The sequence below is a fragment of the Herpailurus yagouaroundi genome, unplaced genomic scaffold (genome assembly GCF_014898765.1).
Source record: "Herpailurus yagouaroundi ecotype Mexico unplaced genomic scaffold, PumYag 141, whole genome shotgun sequence".
Lineage (NCBI taxonomy): Eukaryota > Metazoa > Chordata > Mammalia > Carnivora > Felidae > Herpailurus > Herpailurus yagouaroundi.
The window spans coordinates 67,139,140-67,155,168 of NW_024412396.1; the positions used below are offsets into that span (position 1 = coordinate 67,139,140).

The 16,029-nt window shown below is 45.2% G+C and overlaps 1 protein-coding gene across 2 annotated transcripts in view; it reads right to left on the bottom strand.

The window, feature by feature from the left end:
• The window catches only part of DICER1 (dicer 1, ribonuclease III), a 49,821-nt gene that overhangs the window by 14,348 nt on the left and 19,444 nt on the right, over window positions 1–16,029 (bottom strand). For both annotated transcript variants that reach the window (XM_040478162.1, XM_040478160.1), the window contains exons 10-22: window positions 15,388–15,520; window positions 13,812–14,054; window positions 13,064–13,218; window positions 10,091–10,223; window positions 9,032–9,107; window positions 8,070–8,209; window positions 5,862–6,041; window positions 5,444–5,657; window positions 5,088–5,241; window positions 3,501–3,683; window positions 2,873–2,978; window positions 2,291–2,466; window positions 554–1,337 (exon numbers count right to left, since the gene is read on the bottom strand). In XM_040478162.1, coding sequence (XP_040334096.1) covers window positions 554–1,337; window positions 2,291–2,466; window positions 2,873–2,978; window positions 3,501–3,683; window positions 5,088–5,241; window positions 5,444–5,657; window positions 5,862–6,041; window positions 8,070–8,209; window positions 9,032–9,107; window positions 10,091–10,223; window positions 13,064–13,218; window positions 13,812–14,054; window positions 15,388–15,520 — 2,677 coding nt within the window. The remainder of the gene's footprint in view (window positions 1–553; window positions 1,338–2,290; window positions 2,467–2,872; window positions 2,979–3,500; window positions 3,684–5,087; window positions 5,242–5,443; window positions 5,658–5,861; window positions 6,042–8,069; window positions 8,210–9,031; window positions 9,108–10,090; window positions 10,224–13,063; window positions 13,219–13,811; window positions 14,055–15,387; window positions 15,521–16,029) is intronic.

The window sequence follows — 16,029 nt, forward strand, 5'->3', positions numbered from 1 at the left end:
TACCTTCGCCGCTTCCCTTCCTGAAATCTTAATTCCCGCTGGCGTGGGGTCACACCCTTCCTCTGGGCTCTCGGCCCCCTGCGTGCTCGGAGCTCAGGCGTCACCCCCTTTATGCTGGGGAGTCACCGAGCTCCCCTCCCTTCCTCACTCTCCAAAAACCCTGAAGATGAGCTCCTCCGTGCAAGACCTGTGTTTTCTCCAGGTCCGGATGCCTTGTGTGCCAAGACGGCATTCTCCCAGATAAACTTTTCTCTCCACTGAAATTAAAGCGCGAGCACCCTCCCCGCCAAACAACCACGCCTCGTACCTCTTCACACCCCCTGGGGACCCAGCGAGCACACGTATTCTCGCAAACGGTCCCATCAGAGCTGAATTTCCATCCGTCCACAAGGCATACACAGATCAGCTGATGCCCCAAACCTTGGGGGCTTCATCAGGGAAAGGCAGCCTCCCGTCTGAGCGATCCCTCGTCCTCTGAAACCAGCGGGCGCGTGACCCCACGTCCTAGGCACGCCGAACGCTCACTCTGAGTGAGAAACACGGTATTTCTTACCTTTTTGCTTCTCATATAGGAAAGGCGGCCCTCGTGCGCGTCGGGGTAAGTGCAAAACAGGTACGTGGTGATGGCATGCTTTAGAAAGGAGTCACCAAGCATTTCAAGCCGCTCCAGGTTAAACCCATCGCTAGCATTTGAAAGGGTCAAAGCCTGCAGAATGAGTCCAGGGTTCGGGCCAAGAGTCCTCGAGGAGTAGCCGGGACAAGGGCTCTGCGCAGAAGCCCTCCCGTCCCGGGGCGCGGGAACAGCTTCGTTAGTACCGGGCGTCGTGGCCGCTGCGGGACTTCCATCTGAGGTAGATGTGTTAGCATTTCCGTCAAGGTATTTGTTACTCAGGAGAGTACATTCATCGCTGGGCTTGGGCTGGTTCTCGTAACTGTATAAATTCTGAATGGGATATGAGGTAGTTGGTTGTACAGGTATTTCCTGCTTGTAGTAACTCAAATGATTTCCTTGGCAAAAGTCTCTGTTCGCCAAATCGCAACTGCCATTGGCAAGGTTTTTATCGTACGAAAGACCGTTGGTCGCCGTGAGATCTGTCGAAGCTTCGATCTGGAGCTTACCGGGTGACTCACCGAAGAGCGTTCTGCAGTTCACAGACATTTGGTCGTGATTTTCTAGAGAGGAGGTTCTAGTAGCACCTTGACGGGCAGCATTTTCAGGGACTACAGTTGTGCTGTGCTTACAGTAATTATCGTTTTCAGCCCAAGAGGAGCTAGCAATTGAGATGAAGGACTTGCTGTCGATAGATTTCTTCCACCCGAAGTCTAGGTTGGGGTATCTGCAAAGACATTTTTATGACTTCGTCAGACCCTTCAAAAGGGCGAGGCTCAGAGCAAGAACGTCAACGACATAAATAAGTAAAAGAACGGTCCCTCCGAACGAGCTCCCACTTTGGAGGAGAAACAAGTCCCCGAGGCAGAAAATCACCATATCGGAATTCGGCCCCGGGGACGTCAGGCAGCGGGACGTCAGGCCCTGCACCGTTTTAATCCGCCGCTCGACACCAAGCGCGGGGTGGGGGCGACGCGCGGGGTTGGCAACGGGACCCGGAGCCACCGTCTGGGCCGGGATCCCAGGCCCTCCGGCTAACGAGCTTGTGATTTACGGAACCTCTCTGCGCCCCGGCTTCCCACACCCGGAAGAGGGCCGACCACTCCTACCCCATAGGGCCGTCCTAGCGATTAAATGACCCAAGACAGGCCACGGCATCCGAGCCAGTGTTTGACGCTGAGGTAAGTACTCAGCAAATGCAGCTGTGACTACTACTGTCCTGTTTTAAGATTCCTTAATCCCTGGAACCACTGTGGTCTCCACAACTGGGTAACCGAAATTAATCTGAGCGGCTAAGCCAATAATTTCCTTAGAACGCAGAAACTTTCCTAGCGGGAAGAGAAAAAGACAGAGAACACCTTGAGGCAATTGCCATTTAATATAGACTTGATTTTACAGAAGAGGAAGTGGTCTTCCAATGTCAGCAGGGCAACCAAGAACTGTTCCCGTTTTCGCTCTGACCGCCATCACTGAAGGAGGAACGACCCCCTTCTCCCTGTGCAACTTCACAAGAATGTAGGAATCAAGGGATGCGTTTACTTCATGTATGAGACATCCGTGCTTTCTTTTTAAGCTTTTAAGAACTGTTTTATATAAAATTAAAATCGGAACTTAATTCAGTTCTTTTGCTAACAGGCTTCCATGACCCCGCGCTCCTTCTGGCTGACGGCACAGGCATACCTAAAATCCACGGGAAGTGATCGGACTCCCACGCCAGCATCGCTGGCCGTTTGGGCTCTTAGCTCCTCTGCGGTCAGAAGGCAGTGAAGGCGGTAGAGTATGCTAGGGAGACAGACTGCTTTTCTCCACAGTGATGCTGGAATCGGATGTATAGCACAGAGCTCTGGAACCAGGATCTTTGAATAAGCAAAAATGTGGACAAATATAAAGCAAACACACAAAAGAATAAAAAATTAAAGACCAATTTCACTATAATGGATAAAGACAAAAATCACGAACATTAATAAAGTCTTACTTCTAAAAGCAATCCCTTTTAAGGCTTAAGGCTGCATGGGATTTAATCTAGGATTTATAAGGATGAATCGAATTTTGCCAGTGGACCAAGTATCAAAGGAAACCCATATTTCCAAAAAGCCATTCAAATACAGGTTCACACACGGTATTAGCTAAAACATGACAAAGCCTAAGTGTTGGGGATCTTCCAAAAACTTCCTAAGTCACTCAGTTCAACCTGCTGATAAAGAAGTCAAACCTAACGTTTCAAAATAGTAAATGATGCTAGAGTAATAGTGAACACATTACCTGTTTATTCTGCAGACTTTCCCACTTGGCTTTTCTCTTCTCAGCACTGCTTAGAGGAAGGGCTTTCCCCTTCTGATTCAAATGGCGAGGTGTCAAAAGATTAAGTCTGTAAGAATTTCAAAATATTTTTATCAAACAAAAAGAAGTATCCCCCCCCCCACCCCGACCCTTCACAGGGGTTCTCTAGCTCAGTGTGCCTACAAATCACCTGAAGAGCTCATTTAAACTGTGGACTCCCAGGGGCGCCTGGGTGGCGCAGTCGGTTAAGCGTCCGACTTCAGCCAGGTCACCATCTCGCGGTCCGTGAGTTCGAGCCCCACGTCAGGCTCTGGGCTGATGGCTCAGAGCCTGGAGCCTGTTTCCGATTCTGTGTCTCCCTCTCTCTCTGCCCCTCCCCCGTTCATGCTCTGTCTCTCTCTGTCCCAAAAATAAATAAACGTTGGAAAAAAAAAAAAAATTTTAAACTGAGGACTCCTGGACCCCACCCTGGGCAGTTCTCTGTGCAAATAATCTCCCGGTTTCAGAGTTGACAGGCAGGCAGTGGGACAGTGACCTCCTATGGTTGTCTGCCGACCTCTGCAAATAGTGCCTCAGGTGACAGTCAAATGCCATCTCTGAAACCCCTTACCTCGAAGATGTGTGGTCCACATCCAGCAGTGGCTGGTTGAGATTGGTCAGATCAAGGTTATACTTTGTTTTATAATATTCTGCAAAGGTTTCATACTCAGGGGAAGGAAATTTACTCAGTGGGGTAAGATCAGTGTATACATCAGCTACATAAAATCGATGAGGCTGATCAAAATTACGGTATCTAAAAAAGAAAAGCAATACATTTGAGGCAACTATTCTCAACGCGTGTTTTTAATATGAAAATGCAAATTATGATTTTCAAGTTCAAAGGTTAAAAACAAATAGCGTTGATGAGCAGTTCAATTCCAAATAATATATTTCAAGTGGGTGTAAGATGAAAATTATGTCTATATTAAGTAAAAATCGCTTCTCCATTCCACCCTACGTTACGGTTAACCTCATTCTAAAGATCTCCGATCACTCTGATTAACACATGAAGGCTACATGGCACCTTTCGATCTCTCTTAGTGTCACTAACATATACGGGGCAGAGCACTTCCAATATCCTACCAACCGAGTGAGCAAGCACTCTGCATTACAAACAGGCTACACATGAAAGGTGCCTGCCACATACATGCATGAAGGCACCACTCATGTATTAACAGTCTGATGACAGCTGACATTTAAAACAAGACTTTAAGGGGCGCCCGGGTGGCTCAGCCGGCTAAGCGTCGGACTTCAGCTCCGGTCATGAGCTCCCGGTTCGTGGGTTCGAGCCCCGCGTCGGGCTCTGTGCTGACAGCTCGGAGCCTGGAGCCTGCTTCGGATTCTGTGTCTCCCTCTCTCTCTGCCCCTCCCCTGCTAGCTAGCACTCTGTCTCTGTCTCTCAAAAATGAATAATAATCAAGTCAAAAAAGTTTTTAAATATGATTTTAAGTTGCAAAGAAGAAAAAACAGAAATCAGGAAAGACCGAGTTACAGCCAGTACTCTAATTTTATGAAAAGTTCCTATATTTAAATTTATTGCTCAGAAACTATCCCCTAAATTCTTACAAAATAAGAAAAAAAGCATCCTGATTTACTACTTCATTGCACTTAATACCATTATTCCCTATGAGAAGTTTAAGAAGCTATTGTTTACAATCAAATTCTTTAAGACTTTGGGGATTAAAACAAGGAAGATTTTGGGGTGCCCGGGTGGCTCAGTCAGTAAGCACCCGACTTCAGCTCAGGTCATGATCTCACGGTTCGTGGGTCTGAGCTCTGGGTTGGACTCCGCACCGACAGCTCAGAGCCTGCTTGGGATTCTCCCTCCCTTCCTCCCTCTCTCCCTCCCCTCGCTCTCTCCTTCCCCTCGTTCTCTAAGAAATAAACTGGAAAAAAAAAAAAAGACGATTTTAAGAAAGCCTTTCAACAGCGTGTAGATGATCTGAACTTCACAAAATCAAACCCCTCCACCCACAGCGTTCCAGGTGTGGTTTCTCACAAGAGGAAGTCAGCTAGGGAGAACAGGCCCCACCAGGAAGAGACACCTACGCTTCCCAGGAGATGCATCAACGCCACGGCCCCCTGGGTTTCCACCCGAGGGAGCTACTCTCCCGAAACAAAGTGCCACCCCCGCGTGGCGCTCCGCTTAGATACTCACCTCGGAATGATGACTGCGTCCTGGTAATCTTCTAATTTAAAAACAAAGGGTGTTTCTTTTGAATACTTTGTGCTGGGAATGCCTATGCGAGCTTCAGATTTCTCAATATCTTCCATGAATTTAAAGTCAATGTCCAAAGTGCTGGAGTCATTCACTTAGGGAAGGAAAAGACTCTTTAGCTCGTTAAAATAGAATACGGGTGGGATTCTTACTTAAGCTACGTATTCGAGCAGGTGTCTAATTTGGAGTGGTCTCTAGTAAGAGATTTCTCTAGCGGCCACCATAAACTAACGTTACGCAAGCTTCCCTTTTCCAGCTAGTATCGGCCAACACGTCAGAGTCTGGGCCCTTCTTACCAACGTTAAGAGGTAGAACACAGTATGCTGAATCAGCGTCTGTGGGTTTAAATTCTAGTGCAGGTTTTTCAAGCCGAAGAATATGAGAGAATATATACTGGTGAAGTCTTGTGATCAACTCAAGCATTTGGAGAGACAACGTGAAACCAGACTTCTTCAACTCAATGGATATGGTGACCTCTCCGGAGCGCGTGTACACAGGAAAGTGCGGGATCTTAGCAAAAAGAAAAATCAAGCATCCCCAGAGTTAACAGGTATTTTATTCCATCACAAATATTTCATTTCAGAGGGGGAACGACGCTGTCAATCCGGGGAAAAGAAGGGACACCTTGACTCTTAAGTAGCAAACATCCTGAGGTAACGAGAGATGGCTTTAGCCGTTCCCTCTTATCGATAGCAGTCCTAAAGAACTGTCTACCTGAGGTATGGGTTTGGCCGTCAGTATTCCAAAGCATCTGGTGGTATCCTCAGGGGGATAGAGCTTCCGCCTTCTGAAGTTGAGTTCATCAGGTAAGGGTGTCGTCAGAACCATTCCTATCACATACAGGTAACAGGGCTGATCGGGTTTGGGATAGCTATCCCTCAAACATTCCGGAATCTAAAATTAGAAAGAAAACTTAAGCAAGTGTGACAGACAGCCTCTTGTCCAGACACTGGCCAACAAACAAACAAACAAACAAACAAACTTACTTGCAGCTTTCCTAAAAGCTGATGAGAAAAAGGGAAGCAAACACCCAGGGCAGGAGGCCTCATTCCTTAACTCTGGGGGACAGCCAGCGCTGCTCAGGCCTGGGCTCTGGTGGCCCATGGTCACCTCCCTCATAACGCACTGCCGACTCTAACACCAAAACTTTATAAAAACGACCAAACCCTGTAGGCATTTTCTTAGAAACGCTCTTCATTTCAGCTCTTTCTTTTGATCAGAGAACTCTTCCTTGGGGCTTTTAGTCTTTACTCACTGCAGAATAGCAGAAAACATGCAAAATTTTACAAGTCCCACATAACTGTATTGCTCAGATATCGCGTCTATTAACTTTTTGACAGACTGCATCGTCTTCCAGATGTTTTCCTGTGTGCAAATGTGGATCAACATACACACACACGTGTGCTTCATCACCCACGGAATGACACAACAAAGACTGTCGTCACCTTATTTCTTTTATCTCCAATTCCTACAATGAGAACATCTTTCTTGGTCAATACAAATCTGTATCATTTTTAATGGCTATGTAGTTATAGGAGTAAACTGCAGTTTAACGGGCCTGAGACTGTTTCCAAGCTCTCAATAGTCACACGACCCTACGCAACAGAGTCGTGAAGTTTCTGAGGCTCAGGGGCATAAATTGTATCTGTAGTTAAAAGGCACAGAAATACTGGTGAGGAGACAGGGTTATCAGAATGCCAGATAATCCAGAACGTATCTATTGATTAAAACTTATTATGACTGACGACCTTTGTCACAGGAAACAAGCCCAGTGGTCTCCGGGGTAAATGTCGAGTAGGAAGACAGAGAAGCAAGCCCTTGAGGAAAACTGAGGGAAACAAGCATTTCAGGGGACAGGTTAATATTCATAATTTTTAAACAACTGACATGATTTTGAATCTTGAAAATGCTCGGCTGAGTGAAAACCGTCTAAAAAGTAAAATGCTCAACAGCGCTGCAAAAATAAAACAGAAGAACCATACTTCTAGGCTAGGATGAAAAATACACAGCAAAATTTTGCTTTTGTTTGCAATTCTTTTTTTTTTTTTTTTTTTATGTTTATTTCTGAGAGTGAAAGAGACAGAGCGTGAGCGGGGGAGGGGCAGACAGAGAGGCAGACAACAGAATCCCAAGCAGGCTCCAGGCTCCGAGCTGTCAGCACAGAGCCCGACACGGGGCTCGAACCCACGAACCGTGAGATCATGACCTGAGCCGAAGTCGGATGCTCAACTGACTGAGCCACCCAGGCGCCCCTGTTTGTAATTCTTAGGGGGGAAAAATCTTAGCAAGTATTTTTTCAATAAGACCTTCAGTCCAGTACGGCTCTGCCCGGAAGTCAGACTCAGGGACGTCTTAGCACATGAATCCTGCCAGGATGCCATAGAGTTAGCCAGACGCGGCACGCTGGCGGAACTGGCTTTGACCGCAGGCGGGCCACAGCCTGGCTCCCGACAACTGGCTTTGACCGCAGGCGGGCCACAGCCTGGCTCCCGACAAATCCTTGTGCGCCCGCACCTTGAGCGGGCACCCTTCCACCTGCCTATCTTACCGTGCAAATCCTCTCTTGTCTTAGTCCCGAACGCAAATGAGGCCAACGTCTTCCCGCTAAAGGGAATGAAACAAAAAAACACCTCTCTAAAGGAAATGAACTCATTCTGGATAGAATTTGACAAATGAGGCCAAGCTCCTTTTGAGGAGAAATACAAAAGCAATGTCCTAAGTGGGAAAGAGCACAGAGCGCACACGGGAACGAGGAGGGGCTGGCTGATCTGGCAGAAGCTGTGATGGGAGGAAGCGAGCTGAGATCCCAAGCGGGCCAAATTACAAGGCCTGGGAAGCCAAGCAGGGGAATGCAGATTTGAGGTAGCAGGAAATAAAAAGTCAGAAAGGTTAGATTCATATGCAGTTCTAACCGATACTAACTGCCTTTGGGTAGCACTGTCTTCGCTTTGTGGAACCTGGTCTTCCTGGAACGCTGGTCTCTTCTTCGTCATGTAAATCGAGCTCTTCTTCATATTTAACCGTCTCTTTCCCAACTGGCATCAAATGGTCATCCAGTTCACCTAGGAAATGTACCGAGAATTAACATAAACAATCCGGATTTTGCCTCTCTAATAAGTGAATAATCCGGAGCGGCACGATATTAGAAAGCAACGGGAAGGGGGGTGAAAACTAAAGCAGCTTTGCTTTAATAGCACAGCGTAATCGGACGTGATGCTTCAGGGAGGCTATTTTGGCGCTCATATAGTCAACGTGAGGATTACAAACTCTGCTCCAAGGTGCAGAAATAACGTCTAAACGAGGCACAGCACAGGGAGTATAGCGCAAGGTGCTGGAAAAGCATGGTATGGTGACAGATGGCAGCTACGCTTGCGGGGGGCACAGCATAACGTCCAGACTTGGGGAACCACCATGTCCTACGCCAGAAAGTGATGTAACATTGTGTGTTAACTACACCTCAATTAAAAAAAAGAAAAGTGTTTTTAAATGACGTCTGAACAGAGAAACAGCACTCTGTTTTACAAAGTCTATGGACAACAAGACTTCCCTTTTTTTTTAAGTGGATTAATTTGTAAACTAAACCGATCTGAGAAAACGACCCATTAAAACACAAACGCTCACGACTCAACAGTTACAAGAAGACCTTTATGTGTTGAAAAGGGGTCAGTAAAGGGAGCAAATACATTACAGGTATTCGCAGGGAAGCTGTGGCCTCAAAGCTGGTACATGTCACAGGACCCTCACGTTACACCGTATTTACGTACGTACGTCCGCCTTCACCAGAGCACAAGGAGAGCAGCGAGTTCAGAGGTCCTTGATGTGCTTTTGTTTTACAAGGGTTTCAACCTTAGTTTTATCTGCATGTGCTTTTCAATCACTCTTACCAATTTTGTGCAGTTTTTCACAGCAAATGAGAGCTACAACTCTTTCGGCCAATCGTACACAGCTCATTGGTGGACCCTGAAAGTAACAAAAAACATTTCCACTGTACATGAGCGTAGCTATCGATCATTAGCACATATGACTTCTAGGAAGCCTCTGCCCCAGCATCTTTAAAGCTGAACTTTACCAGAGTAAAGTTCTTCATTTTGAAAAATACCAACAAGTTTGTTAAAACCCTGATTTCCACAGTTGAAACGGCCATTTTTAAAAGTCCTGCCCAGTAAAACCTAGATCAGCTATGATGGAGATCTGACAATTTTAATGAATACAGATTTCAGTAAGATTTTAACGTATCTTAGTTCGACTAATCTATGAAGAGGAAACAAACTAAAGATCTATCAAAATGTGACTATAACATACAAATTAACAGCACAAATTTTCATATGTAAGAGAAATTAGTCATCCCGGAATATCTGGAAATCAGTACTGGGACCAAGCACAGCAGTTACACAGAGGCAGATTTTCGGGTGAACAACCAAACAACTACAAAAGCCCAAACATATTTAATAAATTCTGCTCCTGGAAGTATCTTAAGCCACAGCTGAGGGATTCGGTCAGAAACGCCGACACTAGTAAGATCTCAGAAGAAACTTTAGGGGTCATCTAGCTATACAGTCTGTTGAGGATCTGAACGTGCAGTTGACCACAAAAGAGACTTATAAACCTTCCCTGGAGAACAGATTTAAAGTGGGGCGCCTGGGTGGCTCAGCCAGGTAAGCATCAGACTTTGGCTTGGGTCACGATCTCATGGTTTGTGGATTCGAGCCCCGTGTCAGGCTCTCTGCTGTCAGTGCAGAGCCCACGTCAGGTCCCATCTCCCTCTCTCTGCCCCCATCCCCCGCACACTTTCTAAAATAAATGAACATTAAATAAAATTAAGAAAAAAAAAAAAAGATCTAAACCTAAGTTACCTATAACTTGCATTGGCGTAGAGAAGCTGAAAAAAAAAATCCATTAGTGACATATTTTCAAGGCACAATCATTTCTTTTTCTAAACTTACAACAATGGAGGCTCGAAGAGGTGAGTTAATTGGCAGATAAAGAGTTGAATAAAATGTACCATCAGGCAACTCTCGAGTTCTACATTTAGGAGCTAGATGAGTAAACGGATCACTTGGTAATCTAGCACAGTATCTGTGAAGAAAAAGAAATTCTGATGCTAAATCCACAACTGAGAAATAGGGGAAAAAAATCCGTTTTGGTAGTCATATCCTAAAGTTTAAGTTTTTATGTCCCTCTTCCCCTCTATTGGATTGGTACTGACACGGGAAGTGTGAGTTCACTGCTTCCAACTTTCAGTAAGATGGAATAGTGCCGTCCAAAAGAATCGTCTGCCGTGACAGTCGGTGTCAACACTGTCCAACAGAGCAGCCACGGAGCACTTGGAATGCGGTGAGGACAGCTAGGAAACTCACTTCGAATTTTATTTAATTTTGATTAAAGCTAAAACTCGAATTTAAAAAGGCACGCCCAGGGCTACCATACCGCACAGAAAAATATTGTGCGGAGTCCGTAAGGAGAACACACCGCCAGGGTTTGGTCCTTACTGTCTTATGTGCCCTGGCAAACTACCAGGCCCCGCCCAAGGAGGGCGTCAGAAGAGGCCGGAAGGACAGCCCGGTACTGACATATCGCAAAGCATCAGAACAAGAAGACCCCTGCCCCTGCCCTCCCACCACACCCCCAGCAGTACAAGGAGAGGGATACGGAGCAGGAAGCTAGCTTCAAGGGCGCTGAGACTGAGCAAGCAGGGCGCTGGCTGGGACAGGAAGGTAATCCGGTGGGGGCAGGACTCACACAAGGAGGGCAGCGGAATGAGCAGCTGCCCTGCAAGGTCATGACCCGCGCATTCGGACACCCAAACACGGCGGCGGCCCTGCGAAGTAGGAGACTGCCTGCGTTCAGGGATACTAAACGTGAAAGTAACTATTTTGAGGACAATGGGAGTCCTATCTCTCACTATGGAAGAAGCCAGAAACAAAGATGGAAAAGAGGAAAGCTAGAATGAACCCTGTGGTGTCATGGTAAAAGTGGACGTAACAACATAAAGGTAGTCAGGTGTGCAAATAAATACAGCTATAAATGTGCATGTGAATACACACACACACACACACACACACACACACACACACGTAGTTTCTAGCTCTGTCGACTAAGGAGACTGAGAGTAGAATGAGAGGCAATGAACACACTTAGTGCTCAGACTTTGGTTTCTAAACACCACTCATCTGCCACTAAAAAAAAGCAGAAGCTTTTGGAGAAACAGCCAATATCTAGGCTGGGGCAGGGAAAATAGGAGTTAAATCTAGAACATCTCAGTGTGCCATAAAATAAGGAAGTGACCAAAGAACAATGGTGATGTAAAAAAGACTAGCTTGAAGGGGCTTCCACGGCCAAATCTGAGATAACTGTAACATCAAAACAAATAATAAATGATAGTGAGCAGAATATAACCCACTCAATAAAACAGAAGTCCCTCAGTTTGTAGGAGATAAAAACATTGATAAATAAAAAGAATAAATGAGTGGAGAAAAGAGAAAGCTCTTCGTCACAGCAGAATATGCCAGCAAACAGAACAACGGAATCAGAAAATCACAATTTTGCAGATGCCACAGCAATGATCAATTCAGGCCAGAAATATCAATGGATACTTAAACTAATGGGTGAAACCAGGAAGAGGAATAAATTTTACATGGTCCTAAACCACCTCCCCATGAACTACACACTCACTATGGAGGGAGAAAAGGCAACTTTACGACAGAGGAAGCTGCAGACCTTCTGGAAGTGATCAGGAGCCACCACCACCAGTAAGAGCACAAATCGACACTTGAGTGTGCCCGGCGGGATAGGATGGGAACAGAGCATCCCTTCTGTGATGTGCTGGCTCCAGTGCACAACCTGGGGCTCAATGTCGGAAAGAGCAGATAAAGCCACGCTGAGAGACGGCCTACAAAATGGCTGGCCTATAAGCTTCAAACGTTTCAAGGTCATTAAAGTCAAGGAAACTCAAGAATAATTCCAGGCTGAGGGAGACTGGAGAGATGAGAAAAACACACACAACTCCTGATCCTGGATTGGATCCTCTCCCTACCAAAAACATTCTCGCGAAACCTGAATGGGTCTCTCTGGGTGGGGGGCGTATGAGAGTTCTCTGCAGTATCCTTGCAACATTTTAAAGTGTGAAATGGTTTCAAATTAAAGAGTTAAAAAAAAAAAAATCTTACGTCGGTTGCTGCTTTATTTTGCCTCTGCACAGAAACTTATCCTGATACATAGTCTAGGCATGTAGCTGCTTTTCTTAGTTCTTGGAAAGGTTATTACCAACTCTGGACAAAGTAAATTAGCCCATGATCAGAAATACAAGTTAATGTATCATCATCTTGTAATATCGCAGCTAATGGAAAATTCAACATCCCTCAACGTTCATGGCATGAGATTTTTCAGGATAAAAAAAAAAAAATTCAGTGAGCAAGGTAAAATTAAATTAAATCTAATTAAAAGAAGCATCCCTTGGGGCACCTGGGTGGCTCAGGCAGCTGAGCGTCCTACTTGAGCTCAGGTCGTGATCTCATAGTTCATGAGTTCGAGCCCTGCGTCAGGCCCCACGCTGACAGTTCGGGGCCTGCTTGGGATTCTCTCTCTCATCTCTCTCTGCCCCTCTCCAACTTGTGCTCTCTCTCGCTCTCAAAATAAATAAATAAACTTAAAAAAAAAAAAAATCATGCCTTCATTAAGTCAGCCTTCCAACAAAACCTAAACATTTATCACCGTGCAATACAGTTTTTACCTTCTGACCAAAAAGGAGCATGAGTGGAAAAAAGCAACTTCTTTTCTTTCTCTCACCAAAATATTACAAGCTACAAATGCAAAGACTGGTGATCGTCTGCAACAGGTAAACACTACAATACTCACAGGTTTAGACTTAAGCCTTATAACACTCCTAGGTTTTCCACGCAAGTGACTTCATATCATACCTGTTGATGTGTCCAATGGCCGTGTTGATCGTGACTCGCGGACCACCGTCATCGGGCCTCAACACATATGGCGGGAACACATCGTCATCATCCACGACAGGATCAACGTCAGTCTCACCCGCATCAACGGACTTGGAACACTTGTTTCTCAAGATCTGGACGTTGTAAAAACAGACTTTACGAGGAGAACAAATGCCGTGTTGCCCTATGTCAGTTGTCTGCCTCTGCACCTACGGAAAAAGCTCTCTTGACATGCAACACCGCTCTCTCCTAAACATGCTTCAGAATTCCAAAGTCACCTGATGTGGAAACTCCCTCCCGGAGCACTCCCCCCCCCCCCCCGCGCGAAACCGGGGGGACCCCCCCCCCCCGGGCACAAGGTTTGCACGGTACCGTATCTACACACACACACACACACACGCACACACACACACACGCACAGGGGCTGTGTCATCACCCTGTGACGGCTCCGCAACTCAGCCCCTCAACTGGGACTGCAGTGCCCACACCAACAGGACACACTTTCCAGGCATTTTCCCCCCACAATCCACAGGACCATTTTCACTGTGGGCTCTCAAACAGTTCGTAAAATAGTGCTGGCTCTGTGGTTCCTTGACTTTTCTCACAATGTACACACTGCACACCCTTGCTGAGACTACGCTCTGCAGGTAAAACTGCTTCTACCCATTTCTTTGCACATAAAAAAAAAAAAAAACTTAAAGACACCCTACTGACTCTCGGAACTTACCTTTTCAATAGCTTTGTATGTTTTAAGGTCTTCTTCAAAACTTTTTATTTTGTCTGTATCTGCTAACATTATGTAATTAGAGATCGGTGCCCTTGCTCGTCCCTTAGATTGAACATAGGATCGATACTCTGTGGGTAAATCAAAACGAACCACCAAGTTGCATTTTGGTATGTCAACACCCTCTTCCACAATGCTTGTCGCAATAAGCAGGTTGGTCTCATGTGCTCGAAATTTCCTAAGTACCTGAAAAAAGTCCATCAAGAGAAGCAATTCTAAGAAATTTCCAAAGGAACGGTGCAGTACCAGTACGTGAAAACTGCCGTTTCTGACACGTACTCTAGGCGCACTCGATCTTCAAGTCCAGGCTAAAGATGACAGCAGCACACAAACAACAAGACCCACGAGCACGTGTGCAGAGAGACTCTGGTTTATTTTCAGCTGAGCACGACTTGAAAAATCAAAGTGCCCTTCTGCTGTACGCAAGTATGCACGAGCCACAGAAAGCCTTCCGGGCGGAGAGGCTGGCTTCTTCAATGGCCACCACAGAATGCAGCCAACAGTGACCAAACGAATCCGCTTCTGGAGTCCTGCTGATACTCTGACCTCACACAGGGTATCTTCCGGCCGTGACACTGTGCCAACGGCCTCCCAAAGATGTCAAGACTCTTTCACTAGAATCCCTAAAACACTTGTAATTCAAAATTACAAGTAAGGCATTACTTACTTTTTGGCATCTTGGGACATTTTCGATTTAAGGAATCAGAACTACTCATTAAAAAAGGTAAGTGAAAAATTTTCTATGTTAGATTTAAAATAACACCATTTCCCAATCTAGGAGAAGTTAAATTATAAAGTAAGCTGCCTTTTAAACAGATCTATCATACTGGCTGTCAGACTCTCCAAACTTGGAATATTATCACATAGCTACGACATAGAAAACGAACGCCAACGTGAATTAGTCTACCTTGAAGTTAAATAACAAACTTCAAATAAAAACTTTTTGTTTGCCAGCCAGAGCACTATATTAGGTTTCCCATCTTTACAATGCTGTCTCCTATATTAAAATCTTAGAATGTATGAAAAACTTTAAGCCCAAATCTTTAAAATATAGCGTTATTTTTGAAGTATTCAAGGCAGAACTTTAAACAGAAAACAAAACACTTTATAGGAGAACAAATTCATTTTGTAGCTCAGTCATATGCAGTCAACAGGAGTTACGGTTACACATGCTTTGTTTTTCTAGGAAATGCCATCAGTCCAATAAAGGAAAATGAAATGGTTGATGGTAATTAAGACCAAATTGATTTCCTAGACAGCTATTCTAATTCTGAACATATGAATCACCAAACAGCTACCTCATAGGAGACGGCTAGTCTATCTATGAGCAAGTATTCTATGCGACCGAAAATGCCGCCAAGCAACTATGAACAAAGGGAGCTCCTAGGAGCAGAGTTCGTGTGTGTGTGTGTGTGTGTGTGTGTGTGTGTGTGTACATATATACACATATGTATGTATATATATGTATACACATATATTCTGAAAATTGTTACTGTACAATTATTTCAACTTAAGTTACCTCTTCCTGTTTTCTGAATTCTGCTTCCATCTGTTTGTTACGAGGCTGATTCTTTCCAATGCCATGTCCAGTTATAAAATTGCTGCTGATGTAAGCCAGCTCTGGATCTTGTTTGCCAGCTTCCTTTATCAATCTAAGAAAATTACATACATTTGGAAGTTAAGCATTGCTGAGGGAGAAAAAAAAAATTTAAACTTTTTTGTTTGTGAGGTCTCCCTTAAAATGGAAATTACGTGTATTTTTTGCCAACATACCTAACACAACGGGTCTTGGTGGTTTTTGTTTTTTGTTTTGTTTTGTTACGTTTTGTTTTCAACGAGCTTAAACAGAAATCACTGCCACTCTTCACCGCGTCGATCTGTGGACCAAACACTCACTGGTAACGCCAAATACAGGGCTGATTTAGCCTGCCGAACAAAATGGCCACAGTACGTCCAACTTTCTAACTTGGCAGTGAGGACTTACTAGGAATGTAGCCCAGTAGGGGACAGAGCTAGGCAGGGAGAAACATGGAATCCTCAAACATCTTGGCCTCAGGCCAGGACCTATCATGAAAAAGCCGCACACACTTCTCTGAAAGCTCAATGTTCTTCTCCACACACACACACACACACACACACACACACACACACACACACACAC